At 28.1% G+C, this 20589-nt stretch overlaps 1 protein-coding gene across 2 annotated transcripts; it reads left to right on the forward strand.

Moving 5' to 3' along the window:
- Nucleotides 1-383: 383 nt before the first annotated feature.
- LOC100209768 (carbonic anhydrase 2) lies at nucleotides 384-19973 on the forward strand. 2 transcript variants are annotated; one of them, XM_065800310.1, is made up of 2 exons: nucleotides 384-658; nucleotides 18875-19973. In XM_065800310.1, exon 2 carries the CDS (start codon nucleotides 18876-18878, stop codon nucleotides 19749-19751), a length of 876 nt encoding a protein of 291 aa, XP_065656382.1. In that variant the 5' UTR covers nucleotides 384-658; nucleotide 18875; the 3' UTR covers nucleotides 19752-19973. The 2 variants fall into 2 exon arrangements, with proteins under 2 accessions (XP_065656382.1, XP_065656381.1); XM_065800309.1 differs by lacking the exon at nucleotides 384-658 and adding an exon at nucleotides 3354-3379.
- The last annotated feature ends 616 nt before the right edge of the window (nucleotides 19974-20589 follow it).

The following is a 20589-nucleotide window of genomic DNA, read 5'->3' on the forward strand; positions in this document are numbered from 1 at the left end:
GTAGAATATTTTTGTTTTAATGATATTTCTTGTAGTACTTGATAATTTATTTATTTAATATATAAAACATAAAATATAGCTAAGTACTAATAGTACTTAGAGTAATAGACTTTCGTCCGTGGACTTTCGCTACGCCGCTGATATAATCAGTCAGGGACTCGAAGAAGTTAAGGATGATGCGGATATCATCAGTAAATTAAAATGTTTCTGTTTTAAGGAAAACTATGTGACGCCAATATTCGAGTTACTACACCCCTATAATAAATTATATTTAGTCACATCTTAAAATAAAAAATTCGTCATATCTTAAAATAAAAAAGTTAAACTAATTGACGTCACGTCAAAATTGACATATCTAAAAAAATTAAGTTAAGTTACTTATTTTTGCAACATTTTGAAGTTATTGCGCATCTAACGATTGAAAATGTTGAAAATATTTAAAAACTTTTAGATAAAAAAATTCATAGAGGAACACTGTATAATTCAGATTTTGAAGATACCCATTCACTCACTTCTACGTTCACGCATGATGTTCACACATTTCAACCAAGTATAGTTTGGATATTGGAACATTTTTTTTGTTTTGAGTTAATAAATTTTTATGAGTAGACCCTGAGTGGATCATACGTTTAATAAAATAACAGAAAACTTTAAAAAGGTAGATAAACTATTACACAAATATATTGATTTTTATTTTTATTCATAACATTATGTACAACCACATTTTTAATAGTTTACTTTTATTTATATATATTGTAATAGTTTACATATTTAAAGTCTTTAAAATTATTCTCAGTATTATTAAACTAATAATTGTTATTATATTTATGTTCGTTCAAAATATCTAGTATAATTAAACAAAAACATTTTATGTTTTAGGTATATTGAAATTATTTTTTTTTAATGGGCGAAAAGATGTTCCTTATGTGTGTTGGTTAACAAAGTTTTTTATTTAAATTAAGTGCGTTATCAGTATAAATTTGGTAAGCAGTTAGGTAAAAAATATGCTTAAAATACTATATATTAAATATACAATTGAATTATTAAGTTGCGTAATACATGTACAAATCTTTAATACGAAATTCAGCATTGAAGAAATATATATTAAACAAGTCCCTATAATTATAGGCCGGGTGAATAAAACAAAATAGTTCAGCTGAATATAGTTATTACGTGAATAAATTAAAACTCGAAAAAATTAAATTAAATTGAATAAATAAAAACCCGAAAAGTTAAAACCCGGACTGTTGTGCGATGTGAGTTCAAATCCTGTCATCGCCAACTCAGCGCTTGAGTAGTACTTCGTACGCAAGAATGTTGGTCAAAAACGGACGCTACTTTGGATTAGTCTTAATAACTATTTTAGGCTGTTCCTATGCTGAGCCAACAATATTTTCGGATATAACACTGCATAAAAAAAAATAGCATGAAAATTCAAATAAATAAAAAATAAAAACTATAGCAATTTTGCTCGAACTTTTCTTCAAGTAAAGCTGAGCATGTCAGCATTTTTGAAGTAAATTGCTTAGCTTTACGTGAATAAAATTTGAGTGAGTTTCCTAAAATTTTTATTCGCGTAATAACTTTATTCAACTGAACTTTTACTCCAAAACGCTAAGTCAAAGCCAGGTGAATAAAAAACGCAATTGCTTTTTTTTATTCACCTGGCTTTTATGTATGTATATAATGTGCATAAATACGCCTATGTATCTATGTAATGTGCATAAATGCATATATGTAAGGCGCATAAATTCGCCCACTCCAAGCAGTAACTCTGGGAAATTAAAACACCTAATGTGTTAGTAGTAGTGCTCATTCGAGCGTGTTTGACAAGGAACCCTTGGCAGGAACCATTACAACCGAAGTAGTGGCGAGAAAGAGTCGCAGCACTTTGTTTTATAAGGAACCGTGATCGAACTTGTATGCAAATATCTAACCTACGTAAACTTCAAATTAAGTAATGTTAAAACATACTGAAACATTTAACAAGCTTTTCAGTTTGATTTTCACTTGAAAGTTGTATTGCTTCAAGCTCTTTTTAATTTTGATCTACAGCATTTATTTCCATTTAAAAAAATATTATATAGTTTTAAAAAATTTCATTTATATTCGTACCAGCGTGGCAAAGTTTTTCTTTTAATTTTTTTTTCGATTATTTTAAAATACAAAAAAGCTTAAATTTCTAAAAACATCACAAAACACCGGGAGAAAATTTTTTTTTGCGTATGTGTCTTGATTGAGATACTTAGGTTATTAATGTGCTCAAGTAATTAGTACTTATAAGTTGCAGATGGTCTGAAAAAAAAGTTGCCTGAAACATAATAAAGAAAAAATTTAATAAGACAGTCCTGCTACTCCAGAAGATGTTGCTGTGGAGGAAAAAAAAAAAAAAAAGCCCGTAGCTAGAAAAAACTTTAAAACTTTCTTTTCACAAATTTATTTGCTAGAAGTATATTTAAGCCGTTTTTAAAAACGCCTTAATATGCTAATTACATATTTTCACCTTAACTAGCTTATTTAGATGATACAAGGAATATGTTGAAATAATATATATTTGACGCAAAACTTAAAAGTTCTGAAGAAAAGCCAATAAACCCAAAAAATTAAAAGTAATTGCTGTTCAGTGCACTTAAAAATTTTAAGTATAGAATATTGGTGTTAGCTAAGAAACATATAAATCATTTTTTATACATAAATAAACTAATTTTTTTTTAAACTTTGTTATAAAGGAAAATTTGAATTTTCAATTTTAGATTTGCCCTTCTCTTGATAATTTCTGATTGCTAAAATTACTGCGTCTGCTACTAAGACCATTAAAAATGACAGACGAGGCTTTTTCGTAAATCGTGGAAGCCACAATTTTTTTGCCTCACTTTGTGGCAAAAAACTAGAAAAACGAAATAGCAATAGGATTTTATTTAAATTTTAAATAAAAACTCTTTTTATTAAAGATATATGGAATATTTTTTATGGGATATATTCTAATAAAGACAAACAATCTATTAATTACTATTGTAATAAATGCAATCTCTTATCCGTGAAACGGTATATCTGTACCAGTTTAATATATTTTTATGCAACTGCATGTAACATAATTAAAATGAATCAAAATATGTAAGATAAATGCAAACGGAAACTTGACGCATAAAGGTTTATTTTGCCACAAACCGACGTCAATGTGCAAAACCTTTTTGGCTTAACTTTTAGATTAGCGCTTAAGAGCTGAGGCTCTTATTCTTTAGTTTTTAATTATGATCATAAGAATGAACTTTTTTTTTTATGACTATGTTGTAGTGGTCTAAGATCTTCTTAGTTCCATTTGTATAGCGTTACGTACAAGCGTTTGTGAGTGTGAACGTCTTTAGCATATGTTGAGTTTGTAGGCATTTTTTTTTTTTTTTTTTTTTTTTGTTATTATTTATTTTGCCATTTAAAAATGTTTACATTGCAAATACATTTATATAAACTATTGGCTGGAGCAAGAAGAAGGCGTGTTCAGCCTTATCGCCGAGCCCCATTTAAAAAAAATAATAGCAATAAATTCTACATTACCGTAACGTAAAAATATATATAAAATAACAAATAGAAATGAAAACCGAAAATAACTAATATAATTAGGAATAAAAAAATTTTTTTAAGAAGTGTTGAAAACAAAATGTTTAACAAAATATTAATCAAAAATAAAAGTCAAAAATATATATTTTTTTAAGGATAAAAGATAACAAGAAATGAAATTTCATAATTAACATTGTAATTTCATAACTAACATTGTAATTTCATAATTAATATAAACACTAGATAAATTATTAACATCATCAGTGATATTTTATATATATATTTTTTTATTTTAAATATTTTGTATTAATTTATATTAATCACTGATACAATTAAATCTATTTTTTATATGATTGTTTTTAGCTTAAAATAAACATTTAAAGTTGGATATATCCATGAATAATAATAATCGTTTTGATTCGTCCTTAAATTGCTCTAATGTAGTCTGTTTATTGTTAACAATATCTGGAAACTTTTTTCCACAGATTAGGTCCGCGGTATTTAATTGAATAGGAAGTTAATTTTAATTTATATTTTGGAACAATAAAATTGTTATCTGAAAACTTTGTTGAGTATTTATGGTTAATTTTATTAAAATAAGATTGAAATATTTTTGGAGATAATCCATTTTTTGTTTTAAACATAAACAATAAAACTAGGTGTAAATTAAGTTTACACACATTTAAAACACCGAGCACAAGTAGAAGTGGTTCGCAAGAAACACTTCTGTCGGCTCCAAATACTATTCTGCACGCATGTTTTTGTTTGTTGTAGAGTTTCTTTAGCTTTGTATGGTTAGTACTACCCCACACAATATTACAATAAGACAAATAACTATGGATAAAGGCAAAATACAGTTTTTTCAGGGATGATATATTTAGAAAAGGTTTAGATCTAAACATCGTTGCAATATTTTTTGAGATTCTTTTTTCAATACTATTTATATGTGAATACCACAGTAAGTTTTCGTCCAATTTTACTCCTAAAAAATTTATGAATGATTTTCTTTTAATAAAAGTGTTATTAATTTTAAGATAATTTAAGAGGTATATTTTCAGATTTACTTACTTTATGAAAAAGTATATATTTTGTTTTATCCGCATTTAGTGAAAGTTTATTACTTTCAAACCACTCACTAACTTTTTATAGCTGTTCGTAAACTATTTTAAAAAGTGATTTAACATCTCTGTGAGAAAAAAAAAGATTAGAATCATCAGCAAACGAAATTAGGTCTAAAAGATTTGTTGATAAGCATTATATAGAGATAATCACGTATGAGAAAACTTTAAAATTCTATTTTAAATTTTAGAAATCTTTTTTGCTATATTATTATTTTTTTTATAAGCAAGATTGAAAAAGTTTAAAAATTTATTACGCTGAGTAGATGTCGTAAACTCCCCAAAACAAAACTGATGACAGCGTACTTAACCACTGAGCAATCCATGAAATGCATTTAGCAGAAAAACAAACCTAATTATAAGTCTGTTATGAGCTCTAAGTATGCAAAAAAGCTGCACATGTTAAGTTTTTTGCTCTTAATTGTTTTTTTCAGAATAAATTGTTTTACTAAAAAATATTGAAATTAATAAGGAATAGGTATATAAATATTCGGTGTGGAATAGGTATGTATAGAAATGGTAGGTTTGATAAAGACCCGTATTTTACGCATCCGGAAAGCTGGGATATATAAGGAAACAGTATAGAAAAGTTTGATTCGGAAAAAACTTACAAAGACCCATATTTTTACGGGTCCGATCTCAGCTAGTTAATTATAAATACTTAAGGAGGTGGAGGAGTCAACTCTTAGTCAACTCTTAAAAAATCCAACAATTTCATATAGATCATCAATTTCATATAAATCCAAAGAGTCAATTTCATATAGAAGAGATTGTTTATAGAACATAGTTCTTAATGAAAATATGAAAAGTATAACCTCAATAAGTTGTTTTAAAAATATAGTTAAACAGTATTCGGTATAGTATAGGTAAATATAGTATAGGTAAACCGACGACGCCGGAGAACACGGCTCCCCCTCCCCACTTTTTTCCTTTAAGACCTTTTTTTTTTTTTAAAGAAAATTCTAGATAAGGGGACTTTTTATTAAAAATTGACGATTGTGCTCCTCAAATTCGAGACCCGTGTCGTCGGCCCTGGTATTTACTTGAATAAAAGCCACAAGCATATATTTGTACTTTTAAGTTTAAGAAAAATTATTCAAAAAAATGAAATTTTTTTTTTAATTTTAAATTATTAAAATATTTTATATATTTTTTTTTTTCATTTAATTTTAAGTTTAAGAATAATTTTGCTTTATGTCTTTATTTTATTGTTGCAATTTATCGTATCTTATTGTAACTATGTATTAATTAATTTATAAAATGAGCACTTGTAAATTTACATAATGAGAAATTTGTAAAAATACTTCTCATTTACTATAGGGGCTTAACGACAAGACTTCTGTCTTCTACTTGCTCCTGTCGTTCTAAAATTTTATTTAAATTTCATTGATGAAACTTGTGAAACAAGAACATTGTAAAATGCTTATAAATGACGAAATAAATGAATAAAACCAAAACTAAATAAAGCAGGGCCGACAACACGGGTTTCGAATTGGAGGAGCACAATTGTCAATTTCTAAAAAAAGTCCTCTGTATCTAGAAACTTCCACACACAATAAAAGATCCTTTAAAAAAAAACTTGGGGTATCAGTGCTCCCTTGGCCCCACGGTATTGTCGGCCCTGTAAAGTACATATATTCCAGTTTTATGTAAACACACACACGGACAAACACAGGGCCACCAAAAGGGAGGGGCAATCGAAGTAGTTTGCCCCGGACATCACAGTCTATGGGGCAACACATATGCACTATGGGGCAACACATAAAAATTATTTTAATGATAAAAAATTTAGCTGATATCATATTCAAACCTTAAGCAAATTTTGTGTAATAATTTCGTTCTCCTTTTAAACTTTGTTTACATTGAAAACAAGATAACTTTTACTTTATACTTCACACAATTTTACTATTATCATTATCTCTGTCTATAATTAATACCAAAGTACGTAAATAGCAAAGACGTTTTCATAATAAGTTCGTTTTTTAAATTTGGATAACTGGTTCCCAAGTTAAGAACAATTTATGGTGGGCTCAATAACGCCTATTTTGCGTCAAGGTTTGTTGAGTTTTCCATAAAGATTTATGGCACCAAATTTTGATAATAAATTTATTTTTCAAATGCCATCAATGAGAAAGAGTTTCATTGAAGTACTTATGCTAAATTATCTTTGTTTTCTTTTTTACTAAAGAATCAAAGCATTCAGTTCTACAAATTATTATTCTCATATTCGGGGCCTCTAGGTATGAATCCCACTGCTTATTTGCTCCATTTGTGGCAATTGGGCTAAAAACTATAAAGGTTTTGTTAAAACCGTAAAAAATTTAGTTGAAAAAAAGGGCTTTTTCAAACTGTCAGAGTGAACAAATTCATTTACATTTATAAATATCAAAAAATATATAAAAATTTTAGGGCTTGTTTTCCCCATTCAGGGCAATTGGGCCAAAGAACAATCAAAGCTCTGTAAAAACAATAAAAATTTATTTTAGTTAAAAAAAGAGCTTTTACAAACTGTCAGAATGAACAAGTTCATTTTTATTTATAAATATTAGGAAAATATTTAAAAATACACAGAGATTGTTTTCCCAATTTGGGGCAAATTGGGCCAAGAGTACAAAAAGCTCTGTTAAAACCGTAAAAATCAACTTTAGTCAAAGAAAAAGAGATTTTTCAAACTTTCAGAGTGAACAGATTCATTTATATTTATAAATATCAAAACAATATGTAAAAATTTTAGGTCTAATTTTCCCCGAATCGAAACAATTAAAGCTCTGTAAAAATAATAAAACTTTAAATATATAAAGAACAAATACTTTTTTATATTGTCAGAGTAAACAAGTTCATACACATTTATAAAAATCCAAAATATATGTAAGAATCCCAGTGCTCGTTTGCCCCATTTGGGCCATTTAGGTCAAAGGCAATTAAATTTCTGTAAAAACCAAAAAAGTAAACTTTGGTTAAAAGAACGAGAGGTTTTTTTATTGTAAGAGTAAATAAATTCAAATACATTTATAAAAATCCAAACTTTCCGGAATGAAATGTCTTTGTAAACCATAGAAATGCAATGCCTTGCTTTGTCCACTCACTGTCTGAAACATTCTATGTACTTTCTTCTGTGGCATTATCAATTTGAAAACTCAAGGAAGACTTATTAGTTTTTCTTTTAAATATGAAATGTAGTGAAAGAGAGTTACCCATTACATTGACACAAGCTATTACTCTGACTGTTTCCCGGGTACCTGATTGACAACATTGCAGATACTTAACGTTTCTATAGTAGGTTGCTTTCGTTAACACATTTTTAATAATGGAAAAATATTTTGACACTTAACAAACATTCATACACTGATGTTTAATAGCTACTGTACCTTCTGATTGACGTCAAGTTAAATCTTTTAATCAATTAATCAATTATTTTCTTTCAATTAATTTCTTTTCTTTTTTTCATTTAAAATAGTTGGATTTCCAGGTTTGGCTCCCATTTCTGTCGTTACATAAAGTCAAACTTGTAACGAACATCTTGGAATGTCAAAAGCTTTAACTGCTGCTTGCTAAGAGACTCCATTTTAAACAGCTTTAATTGCTGGTATCATTGATTCATCATTCCATAAACGGTGTCTTCCACGTTTGCTTCTCTGCTTTTCAATTTTTGTTGAAATTTTTATATTTTTTTAGTATTATATATTTTTTTCATTCTAAAGTAAATTGCAAAAAAACACATTGAAAATTTAATTCTAAAATGGTTATGACTGTCTAAAAACAAATGTCTACGTTTCTATGATTATACCATATACATGTACTCCTACATTACAATCATATACATGTGCTTTTATGCACATGGTACATGCACACATGATTTAGATGGTTTATACATAAAGACCTCTATGGTTTCCTAAAATATCATTTTTGGTAAAATGACATTAATGATAATTTGAAGCAAATTTTCAAAATTGGACGCCCTTCCTACAAATTTATTAACGTAACCATTTTTAAAGTATTTTTATAGTAACATTGTCACAGGAATGGCAACAACGTTTTAAAAAGACTTTCTACCCTATCCACATTGTTATCTTATATATGCAACTGATAAGCAAAATAACAAAGCAAAACAAATAAATAAGCCCAAGGTCAAGCCATTGGGACTGAGGTTGAAAAACTAGTCTAATGATATTAAAGCATGTTATTAACTTAATGTCAAATATGTTGCTAAGCAGCATAATGTAGCAACAAGTATTGCAATAAGTACAAACATACTGGGTCCACTACTTTTTAGAAACCATAACTATTCAAAACATTTGAAAAATTTCTCAAACTGCAAAAGACAATACGAATTGAAGATAAATTATAATTTAATGTCTTCAAAAGGGCTCTGTGCAGCTGTACAACTATAATTGTTATAAAAGAATTTCTTCCGTGATGAAACTGCTAGTTACATCAATGAAGAAGTATCATAGTGTAATGTCTTCAATGTTGCACTCAAAAATTTGACTATTTAAACGAGATCAAAATTTAAAGTAATATAAGAGGAATGTAACAAGTTTTAACAATGTAACAATTTGGAAGAAAAATTCTTGGCAAAAATAAAAAAAAAATAAAAAAGCCTGTTGAACATCTAAATAAAGTTTATGCAAAGAGGTTGCATTCGATATTTTCACAAGCTTGTGTTTCACTTAGAATCTTTCAAAAACTGCCCGTTTCAACATCTGAAGGTGAAAGATCTTTCAGCAATTTAGCTATCATCAAAGATTGTCTTCGTTCCACAATGGACCAGGAGCGATTGTGCTACTTGATGATCCTTTTAATTGAATGAGATTTAGCCAATAACATTTCTTATGAAGTATTTATTTTTGTTGGTAACATGCCAGGAAGATGTGTTCGATATTAAGACTTGATTTTACCATAGTTTGTTTTTAAAAACTAAAATTAATTAAATGTGATTTAAGGTTTTCTATAAAAGTAAATAAAAAAAAACTTTACTAATTCATTTGGTATTTGTTATTTTAAGACCTGAAGTATGATTGGGCATCCATTAAACTTTTGGAACTGGGCATCACAAAAGTTCTGGGCGGGCCTGCACACGCACACACACGCACACACACAGATATATATATATATATATATATATATATATATATATATATATATATATATATATATATATATATATATATTTACATATGTATATATATATATATATACACATATATTGTTATTGTATTTTACAAATAGAGTGCTCAATATTCTCAAAGAACAGAGCAATAATAAATTAGTAAAAACGTTCATCTAATTTTATGCTTCAACAACTTTGTTCACCATAAGTAGATTTATCAGGAAACTTCTTGATGAATCTACTGATGGAGAAAAAAGTTGTTAAAGAAAAAAATTAGATAAGTATTGTTACTAATTTATATATATATATATATATATATATATATATATATATATATATATATATATATATATATATATATATATATATATATATCATGTAATAATTCCCGTAAAATATAGATAAGCAATTAGGTTGTTTAAAAGGAAAACACTAAAGATCTCACAGGGGAATACAATCAATATTTTAAACTTTATAGTTAAAATGTAATATGGCAATCAAGACGTTTTATTTTATAAAATTAAATATAATTTAAATGCGGTATATTATGGAATCTTAAGTTTAGCAATAATTTATAGACCTCAAATTTCAAAACACCAAATCTCAAATTCTTGAGTGCTATATTTAAGTGAGGACTTAGCTTGGTGCTGGAGTTATTTTAACTATTGCAAAGACATTTAAACAATGTGATCCACAGGGAAATAGAAGAAAAAGAGCGACCATTATTATTTTTTGTTTATTTTTACTTTTATTAAGTGGAGAACATTATAACTTTGAGTGAAAAAATATATGTTTTTGGAAATTTATGGGTTTAAAGATGTTGTACAAGCTCTAGCTCTTTTGATATATAATTGCATTTAAATTGAGGAAATTTTAAATTTTATTTAAAACAATTTGAAGCAAACCGACTGAGCAAAATCCTAAAGAAGTTCAAAAAAAGACTTTATAAAAGTTTTAAATTCTGTAAAAACAAAAAAAAAATCTCAAAGAAATTTTTTTTTTTAATAGAAGAAGAAGTAGTTGAATTAAACAAAAATAAATTTTTTGTTTATTTCATTTCATTTAAAAGTTGCAGATTGTCAAAGTTGAGGTTTTTATAAACATTTTTGATCTAAGTTATACTAATTCACCTTAACTACATCGAGTAAGTAGCAATCTGATTCGTTTAAAAATAAATTCTCTTGTGTAAACTATACTTTGCAGCATTTCCAGCAGTTGGCATTTGATTGGTTGAAATTTTTTTACGTCGATTTAACAAAAGTACTTTTGACAAAAGTATACTTTCATTACAACATGATTAATAGAGTACAATATAAAGGGCCACTGAATTCAACGTCAAACCATGGTTTGTAACTTGATTGAAAATGTTCTGAAAAGATGTAAAAAGCGATGATCTTGTTAATTTGAAGATATTTTAGGAAACATTGTTCGATAAATTTATAAATAACAGTAATAAAATGATTAATAACGAAGGTCTTTTGAGCAGGGACGATTCTTGGAATATCAACGAAAGGGGGGCAAACTCTTAAAAAGTACCTACTGCTTTCTTAAGAATAAAAAATACCTAAACTAAAAATCACCCAAATGTCAAATGGTCGTTTAGCCAATTGTATTTCTCAAAAAACCGACTATAGTTTGAAAATCGTCTTCTTTGAGGGAAGGAGGGGGTATGACACCCTCCCTCTAGAATCGCTTTTACTTGTGAGTCGTTTTATTGATAGCACAATAAGGAAAATATCTGTTTATAAAAAGTTTTATCCCATTTTACCTTAAAGACAATAAAAAATATTGTTTTGCTCTGAGGTAAGTCTCTTTACTTTTTCTTTAAAACAAATTATTATATTGTATTTTAATACAATAGGTTAATCCTCCATCTTTTTTTTACTTGCACAGTGGGCGTTACGTAATTATGCCCGTTGCGCGATTAAAATAAAAATTGATTGGAGGATTAACTTATTGTGTTAAAATAAAATATGATTTTACTTACAAAATGGTATAAGCAGAACTAAACGTTGGTGGTGGGCGGGAAGATTCCCGGCGCCCGTGTTTGTATAGACAACTTTTTTTTATCATTTAAAATTTTCAAATAAACTATATGATATTTTTTGAGCTTGTACATCTAAGTTCTACAATATTTTATATCAAAATATGTCATTAAACGCTTTATTTTAACAAAAATTGAATTTCAAATTACTTTACATGAAACCAAAAGATTTAATTTTCAGAGATTCGAGCTCGCTTTTAACGGTCGTGCTCCTGCCGATAAAATTTTCCCAGGGCTCGAAGTTTCTATTAGCGGTCCTGGGTGTAATTATTTTTGTTTTTGAAGTGATCAATTAAAAACCTGCATCCGCATCTAATCGAAAATTAAAGTTCTCTATACAAGTTTCTAACTGAGAATTAACGTTCTCTCATTAGAAGCAGGTTTCAAAGAAAGATTTTTTCGACTGAACACTTTTTATTGATTTTTATCAGTAAATTGTTTTGCTTGGTTGGTTCCGTTCAAAATAAAACAAGCGAAGCATGCTTGTTTAATTTTTTTATTAAAAAATTTCTGTTTATTTTCGTTGTAATAAAATCAAAAGCTTGAAGACAAACCTTGTTGTTGTTGATATTGTTGCTGTTGCTGTTGCTGTTATTGTTGTTGTTGTTGTTGTTGTTGTTGTTGTTGTTGTTGTTGTTGTTGTTGGTGCTGCTGCTGCTACTGCTGTTGCTGCTGCTGCTGCTACTGCTGCTGCTGTTGTTAAACAACACTTGTTTGATCTCGTTGAACAATATTATTAGTTTTATAACAGTGACTTTCATTTATCTTTCATTCTTGATTTTTCATCTTTTGTAGTTCTTCGTGACAATTCTTGCCAATTTTTTAGATAAAATTTCGTGTTTTAAAATTTTTTTACTTTTTTTTTGGTTATTCAGAACCATCTAAATTTCTATTTCATCTTATCTCGTATTTTTAAAGATTAATGCCTTGAGAAAAATTTTAAAAGCTTTACTGAAATTTTAAAGTAACCAAGCTAACTGTAACTGTAGTTTGTTAATTACAATAGAAGATAAGACAATATAGTTCAATATCAATCAGAAAAATCATTCTTTATTGGAATCTATGTATTCCTGAATTTTCAATTGGTCCTCTATATCTTTTATTTAAGGAAATTTTTTTGTCTTAATTTTAAAAGTTGTTCTGACTATATTATTGTGAAAAGTTTTTGGATTCTAAATCATTTTTTGATTATATGTTCTAGAGAGCATCATAATCATTTATTTTAAACAAAATTAACAAAGTTAAATGTATGGTTGTTTTATTAATGGAGAAATTTTTTTTTGTTTACTCTTGATAGATAGATTTTTTTAATACATGATAAATCTTTATCGTTTTGTTTATCATTGAAGTAAGATTATTTCAAGAGTTACACTAGAAATTAAGTAATGGAAGAGGGGGAGGGGGTCAAACTTTAAATGGTCAAAAAGATAGTTTAAAAGTTATTTTTGTTGCTCTAACATTTTGAGTGGGAGATGAGAGGGGGCAAAAATTTTGGGTCTATTTATTTCCCCATGCTCAACCCAATAAACTCTCTATGCTTGATTCATGCATCATTGGAGCCATGACCGGCTTACAATCGGAATATAAACTAGGATCAAGTTTAGTGTTGCTTACAGTTTAATGCTTGGTCCGAGCACGGCAGCCGTTTTTCGGCCGGCGTTTAACCGTTTCTTCGCTTTTGCTTATTTTATGCTACTTTTAGTTCATTTTGTTAGTTTTTCACATCGTTATTTATAATAACAACCAATACTTAAACAAAATGTTGAAATTAGCGTAAGGGGAAGACTTAATAAAAAGCTGGAAGATTTTTATGAAATAATTCGACCTTTACTTACTAAAAAAGTAATGCAAATAATAAAAATAGAACGTAGAAGAATAGAGGTTAAAGCTTGACCATCATTTCTATTCATTGCGTGCACGAACTAAGGTTAGATATTTCTTGATCTTCAAATCTTTTTTGCCAGTTAAACTGCATTTTCTAAATTAGAAAACGAAATTTGAATTGTTCACTACTTTATTTTTAAAAATGAAAGCACGTTTAAGTAATACACTTACATTTAAAAAACTCCAATCACAACAATGATTAAATTTGCTAGCACAAGCTAGCACAAGTTACATGGTTGTGTTAGTTTATGCTTTTTATACTAATAAAAATGAATGAATAAACTATTAAATTATGATGATGAAGATGATAATAGTGATGACGAGGATGCGATATATATGTGTTTATATTATATTATATTATATATATATATATATATATATATATATATATATATATATATATATATATATATATATATATATATATATATATAAGTACTGTGCGTGAAAATAGTCTTATATTTCGTCAAGTAAAAACCATCCAAGGTCAAGTTAGTGTGAGCTCACCGACGCATTGAATGAAAATCGTGAAAAACGTATTTTGTTAAAAACATTTAGAAATATTTTACTAAGGAAAAAAATAGGTATCTATGCAACTGATAAAAAAACCCATGTTAACAGCAAGTGATCGGCTCAAAAGATTAAGGTGGTGTAAGAAGAGAATTGGGTGGTTTATGGAGAAGTAGAAGGAGGTAAATTTTAATGTAACTTTAAAGTAATAAATAGAAAAAGCAAAGTTCTTGTTAAAAGATTTAAATCAAAAAAGTATAGTAATTGCTTCGTTGAAGCGGTTGCAAAGTGGCGGCGGAAGTGTTGGTATGTGTAACATTTTTACATGTTAAATCAACTAACATACATATATGGAGACGCAGAGAATTGCATGATTTCATCAGTGGATATGCTGATTGTTTAAAACAAATGTTGGCAATTTCAACACGGATGAAAGAAAATAAATTAAAATTTTTTTTGTCCTGGCCAGCTCGATCACCAGATTTGAATCCAATCGAATCTATTTGGGCTTACATGGATAAAGAATTAGTTAAGGTGCATATACAATCCATAAATAGCTTAAAGCGAGAATTAGATTTAAGGCCGTTTGGAGAGGGGTTCTTAACAAAATCTGCAACAATCTTGTAAAATCGACTCAAAAAAGACGTGCTGCTTGAAAAAAAACTCTTCATGGAAAATTTTAACTACTAGCTATATATATATATATATATATATATATATATATATATATATATATATATATATATATATATATATATATATATATATATATATATATATATATATATATATATATATATATATATATACATATATATATGTACTACTGTTAAGGAGGTGTGTAAAATTGGTTAAAAAATATAAGATTTTTTTTAGGGTAGCCAAACAAACTTAAATGATATTTCTAATATACCTGTTTTGTATTGATTAGAAGCAGGATTGAAAACTCTAAATATATTAGGATCAGATGAACGTAATGGATATGAAAATATTTGTAAATGGTTTTATATAATCAACTTTTAATAATCAACAGTTCATTTTATCATTATGTTCCTTTATCATATTTTACATTGTTGCAAGATTTAAAATAACTTTAATAAACCATCTCTTTCTTCAGTTTTAAACATGGTTAAAAATTGTTAAATCTTGAGTCATGGTTATCGAGAAATTTTAACTATAAAATAAAATGAGTAATTATAATTTTTAATCATAATTGGAATTGTTTTGAGTGCTTAATGCTTGTAAAAGAAGCCTATTTAAGTGATATTTTTTAATTAAAAATTATTTGATGACTTCAAATAACATGACTTTCGCAATCATACTGACATTTGATAACTTGCTAAAGAGCTTGATTTGGTTTTCTAACCATTTGATGTTAACCAGATTTCAAATAACTCTCAAAAATAAATGCCTAGCAACCAAATCTCTCTGCATGATATGATAAATTATATAAAATATGTACATTATGAAAAACATCTTTCTCACCATACAATGATCTTTAGTGATCAACAAAAAAATTTATTAAATTTGAAGCGTGCAATAAGTTATTTTAAACGTAGAAGGACTTAAAAGAAAAACAATTCCATATTGTAAAATAGAATGTTTCTGAGCATTTTGGTACTTTATCATCAATAGAAACAACATGCCAACATAAAAAAGAAACAATATAGTAAAAAGAAAAAATTATCTTGCCCTATATATATTCAGAACAGAAAAAGATTACAGCCTTCTAGAAAACTCATTTGGTATGTAATATAGTGATATAGCAAAAGAGTTTGCTAAAAAAAAAAGATGCAAAACATGTTTATTCTTTATATGCTTTCTAATCGAAAAGTTATTTTTCTGTCTTTTAATAACACCTTAAAGAAATAAACGTATACAAATTAAATCCATTTAGTTTATGCAACAGTATCACTTATGAATACAACATAATATAAAAATATTAGAAAATAACATAAATTAATAATATTAAAAAATATATAATGATTGTAATAATATTACATTTATTATTGTAATTACCAAAGTAATGTAGGTATTTGAGGTAATGATTATTGACTTATTCTCTCTAAATTAGTCCCTAAATCAGTAAGATATCTGGTCTGCGTTTTTTTGAAAACTCAAAACCTCATTTTGAGCCAACGATAATCTGTCAAAACTCTAAAAATACTAGTGTAGAAAGTTTTTATAAAAACTACGCGTGCGTAACTGTTTACTTTTTTTTTGTAGCAAACATGGTTTAAGATTTGCACAAGATCGGCAAAAACAGCAGAGTTCCCGATCGTAACACGAACGTTCCAAATCTTTTGTACATAAACGGTATTACCGCACCGGTAATACCGTTTCTATACAAAGTGGCTATCATTCGATTATGATTCCCATGAATGATAACCGTGCCATTCGGCATGGTTACCATTCGATTATGATTGGCACCACCGCGCCGGTGGTGCCAATCATAATCGAATGATAACCATGCGTAGACCATGCATGAAGAGTTTGCTTGGTTGATACTTGTGCCAATTATTTCTGTCACCAAAATTGCGAGACTCAATTTTAGGGTTTATTTGATAAGATAAGTTAGTTACATCGACAGACAAAGTTTTTTGAACTGGTAAATAAAAGTACTCACGAATAAGGGCTTACTTAATAAAAACTTAAAGTGTTTATATTACTGATGAAAAAAAAAGAAGAAAAAATCCAACTTTAAAGTGATTATGATTAGTTTTGATAAAAATGGACAGTCACATTTTTTTTATTTTGTTATTTAGGTGCCCCAAGAAGACCTAACGGTGTCTTGTCCTAACTTGACACAGAGCACCGCGGAAGTGCATTTAATTAGGAAGTTCACGTCTCCATCCTTTCCGTGACGCGAAAACATGCTCAGAGTTCGTTTCGAACCTGGATCATCTGCTTCTGATCCAAACGCTCTAACCACTACGCCACGGCTGCGACATAAGCTATTCATAAGTTTTAAAAATGTCATTTAATGTAATAGGCGTATTTTCAATGTACCTTTAGTCATAACTCGCTTGATTAAATATAAAACTTTGTAATATTATTTTGTAGTATTAGTAATTATGCTGCAGCGCAAATTTTTACTTTCTTTTAGACAATCTTTTAAGAAAAATAAAATTCTAAAATCAAAATAATAGTATTACAACCTAGTGGGCATGCGTCGTCTAGAGGATATTCGTCGGACGTCTGACGAACGTCCCCCGGACAACGTATGCCTACTGGGAATGGAGAACTATTGGTCTATCTAGGATTTGAATTTTATACCCTACAATCCTACAAGAAATTTGTTAACTTAAAAAAAAAAAGTCTCAGCTCAGAGTCAACAAACTAAAGTATTATATATAGTATTATATATAACTATAGTATATATGTAATAATATGCAATATATGTAATAACTATCAGTATAGCTAATTTACTTTTATAAATGCTTTTATTTATTAACTTTTTAGTTTTATTTGCTAAATATTGTTACAGATTCATTTTGTTACAGCATCGTTTATATAAAATAAGTTTTTTTCCTTTATTAATGAAATTTCAAACAGAAATGTCATGAAGAGTGATTGTATTAAATACTGAATATTTGGCTAGGCACTCAGCCAAAGCTTCGAACATTCGGCTACCGCTTATTTTGTGATTTAAAGTTTTAAAGGTTCCGACTTATTCATTGAAGTAGATACGTTAATTACGCTGTGTGCGTTTTTGTTTCATTTGTGACTAGGCTGTGTCACAGTATGCATTATTTGTTGGTTGTAAAATCAAATTGTTTTAACTATAGTTATGTATTAAAGTATAATACTCCATTCAAAAAGATTACAAAAATAACCAGCTCAAATGTATTTTGCACTTCTGGGGTAATTTAAGAAGCTGCTATTGATAGATATAGCACAAAGAACTCTAAATTTATGATGAACTATCACCTGTACCTTGTAGCACCGGTGATGATTCATCTCCAGTTCGTAAGAAAAAGTAATGTAAATGAAAACGATCAAACCAATCTTTACAAAAATATTATGCAAATATTTTTGTTAATATATTTGTAAAAATATTTTTATTATTTGTCGGTGGCAATGTACATTGTAAATGGCTATTTTTGAAAGTTTATATAACTTATTAGGAATTCACAATCATTTGCTATCATCAAACGATAAAAATGTTTTTATCATAACTTACCATCTTAGATTTTAAGTATTAAATATGTCAATTATTTTTTTAAATTAAAAATTAAAAAAAGTTACATATATGTAATCCGTTTTTATGCGCTTTTTTTGTTGCAATCTGGTATTCGGTATTCAGCCGAATAGTTTGCAATATTCGGCCGAATACCAAAAAGTAAAAAAAGTAAACGAATAGGGAAAACACCAAAAAATCACCGAATATTTGTGACATCTCTAATCTCAATACAGTATCACAAACTAGTATAGAAATACGGTAAACCAATCGCATACACAATGGAGTTTTAATTACTTACACAAAACTGTGGTAACCAAACTTCTAAAATTAAAACAATAAACAGCCATACACTCAATAATTGACATAGAAGTTTATAATAAAATTAACTTATTGTTTTAATAAACATGACTTTAAAGTATTTAAAGTATGAAAACTCATTACAAAAGCATAAAATATTTTTTTTTTTTTAGCATGTTAAAGGAAACCGATTATGTAGAGGAAAAAGTTGTTTCTAGCAATAACATTTATTGGGATTTTTCAAAAAATCATGGTCCCAAACAATGGCTGAAAACGTGGAGTTTTACAACAAGACAATCTCCAATCGATATTGTTTTACAAAATGTGCAATATGATACAAACTTAAAAACTCTCAATTTCGATCGTCAATTTATTTTAGTTCATGTAACCAACATTGGGTGGAACATTTCTTTTAGAGCTGACAATATTAGAGCTATTTCTTTAAGCGGAGGGGTGTTGGCTTATAATTATGCTTTTCGTGAAATGCATTTTCACTGGGGTGAAGTTTACAAAGGTAAGTGCGAACTTGGTTGCGAACATACTATTGACGGCAAAAGATACGCTGCAGAATTTCATGCAGTTCATTGGAACACAGATTTATACGCAACAGAATCTGAAGCTATTGCAAATCCTGATGGTTTAGCTGTCATCGGTGTACTTATAGATGCAAATGAATCGTTCGATAACAACAAAGAATTCGAAGTGTTTCTTGAGATGTTTGAAAAAGTTCCGTATATGAACAATACTTCTTCATTTATGGTAGATCCTTATCTTTTGTTACCTAAAAATACAAATCATTATTTTACTTATCCTGGATCTTTGACAATGCCACCTCTTACAGAAAACGTCACGTGGACACTCTTTACAGAATCAATAAAAATCTCAATTGACCAACTAAAAAGAATGAGTAAAAGTTATCCCAAAGAAAGTTGTAATGAAAAATGTTTTTTTAAGTTTAAGCGTCAATCTGATTCTTTAACTATCACAAACAATTATCGATTAACGCAACCTTTAAACAATCGATTAGTCAAGTCATCGTATAAAGTATAAACTGTAAACAAATAATGTGACGATGAAGTAATAAACAAAGAAAAAAAAAATAATCAAAAAGACAAATAGTAAAACATCTAACCACTGTAAAATGTTTCGAATTTTGATCAATGGTTGTTTATATTGCCTTACTTTTATTAGATAATGATTCATGACTTGTATGAATGACTTGACTAGTAAAAGATAAGGATTTTAAGTTTACAAAAATTTGAAAAATTTAAAGCTGTTTTTTTGGGAGCGCGCACATTGTCCTGATGGCATATTGTCCTATTGGCATATGTTTATGTCGTTTTGTAACTCTGACATTGCTCTAATAAAGGTTACGATAACCAAATGGTTTTTAACTGACTACTTTATAGGGGAGACCGAGGCTAGTTGCCTCTGTTTTTACTCTTCGAGCTCAGTAATCTTAACGGCAAAATTTTTTGTCAATATCAAAGCGCGGTCTTTAAGAGTATGAATTTAGGTAACATTTTTTAATTGCATTCGTTATAAAAAAAATTTTCTTGAGGCCAAAAGAAAAAAGTTTGCTAATTTACTCCACATCGAGGTAAGTTGGCACAAACTACAAAAACTAATATTAATGTACAATTAAGTGCAAAATTTACAGCAATTTTTTTACTACTTATTTTGACAACAATTTTAAGGCCAAAATTTTACTTTCAACTGGTACTAGTGAATCCAATTTTTATTGAAAAATGTATTCCGGAAATTCGGGAATTACATGAAATGAAATTCGGAATTCCGATATTTTTTCGGAATTGCAAAGAAAAAATCGATAGAAAAAAAAATTTCAAAGTATTTCAAATTAATTAAAATTAAATTTTTTTTTAATATT

This window comes from Hydra vulgaris, chromosome 06 (genome assembly GCF_038396675.1).
Source record: "Hydra vulgaris chromosome 06, alternate assembly HydraT2T_AEP".
Taxonomy (NCBI): domain Eukaryota; kingdom Metazoa; phylum Cnidaria; class Hydrozoa; order Anthoathecata; family Hydridae; genus Hydra; species Hydra vulgaris.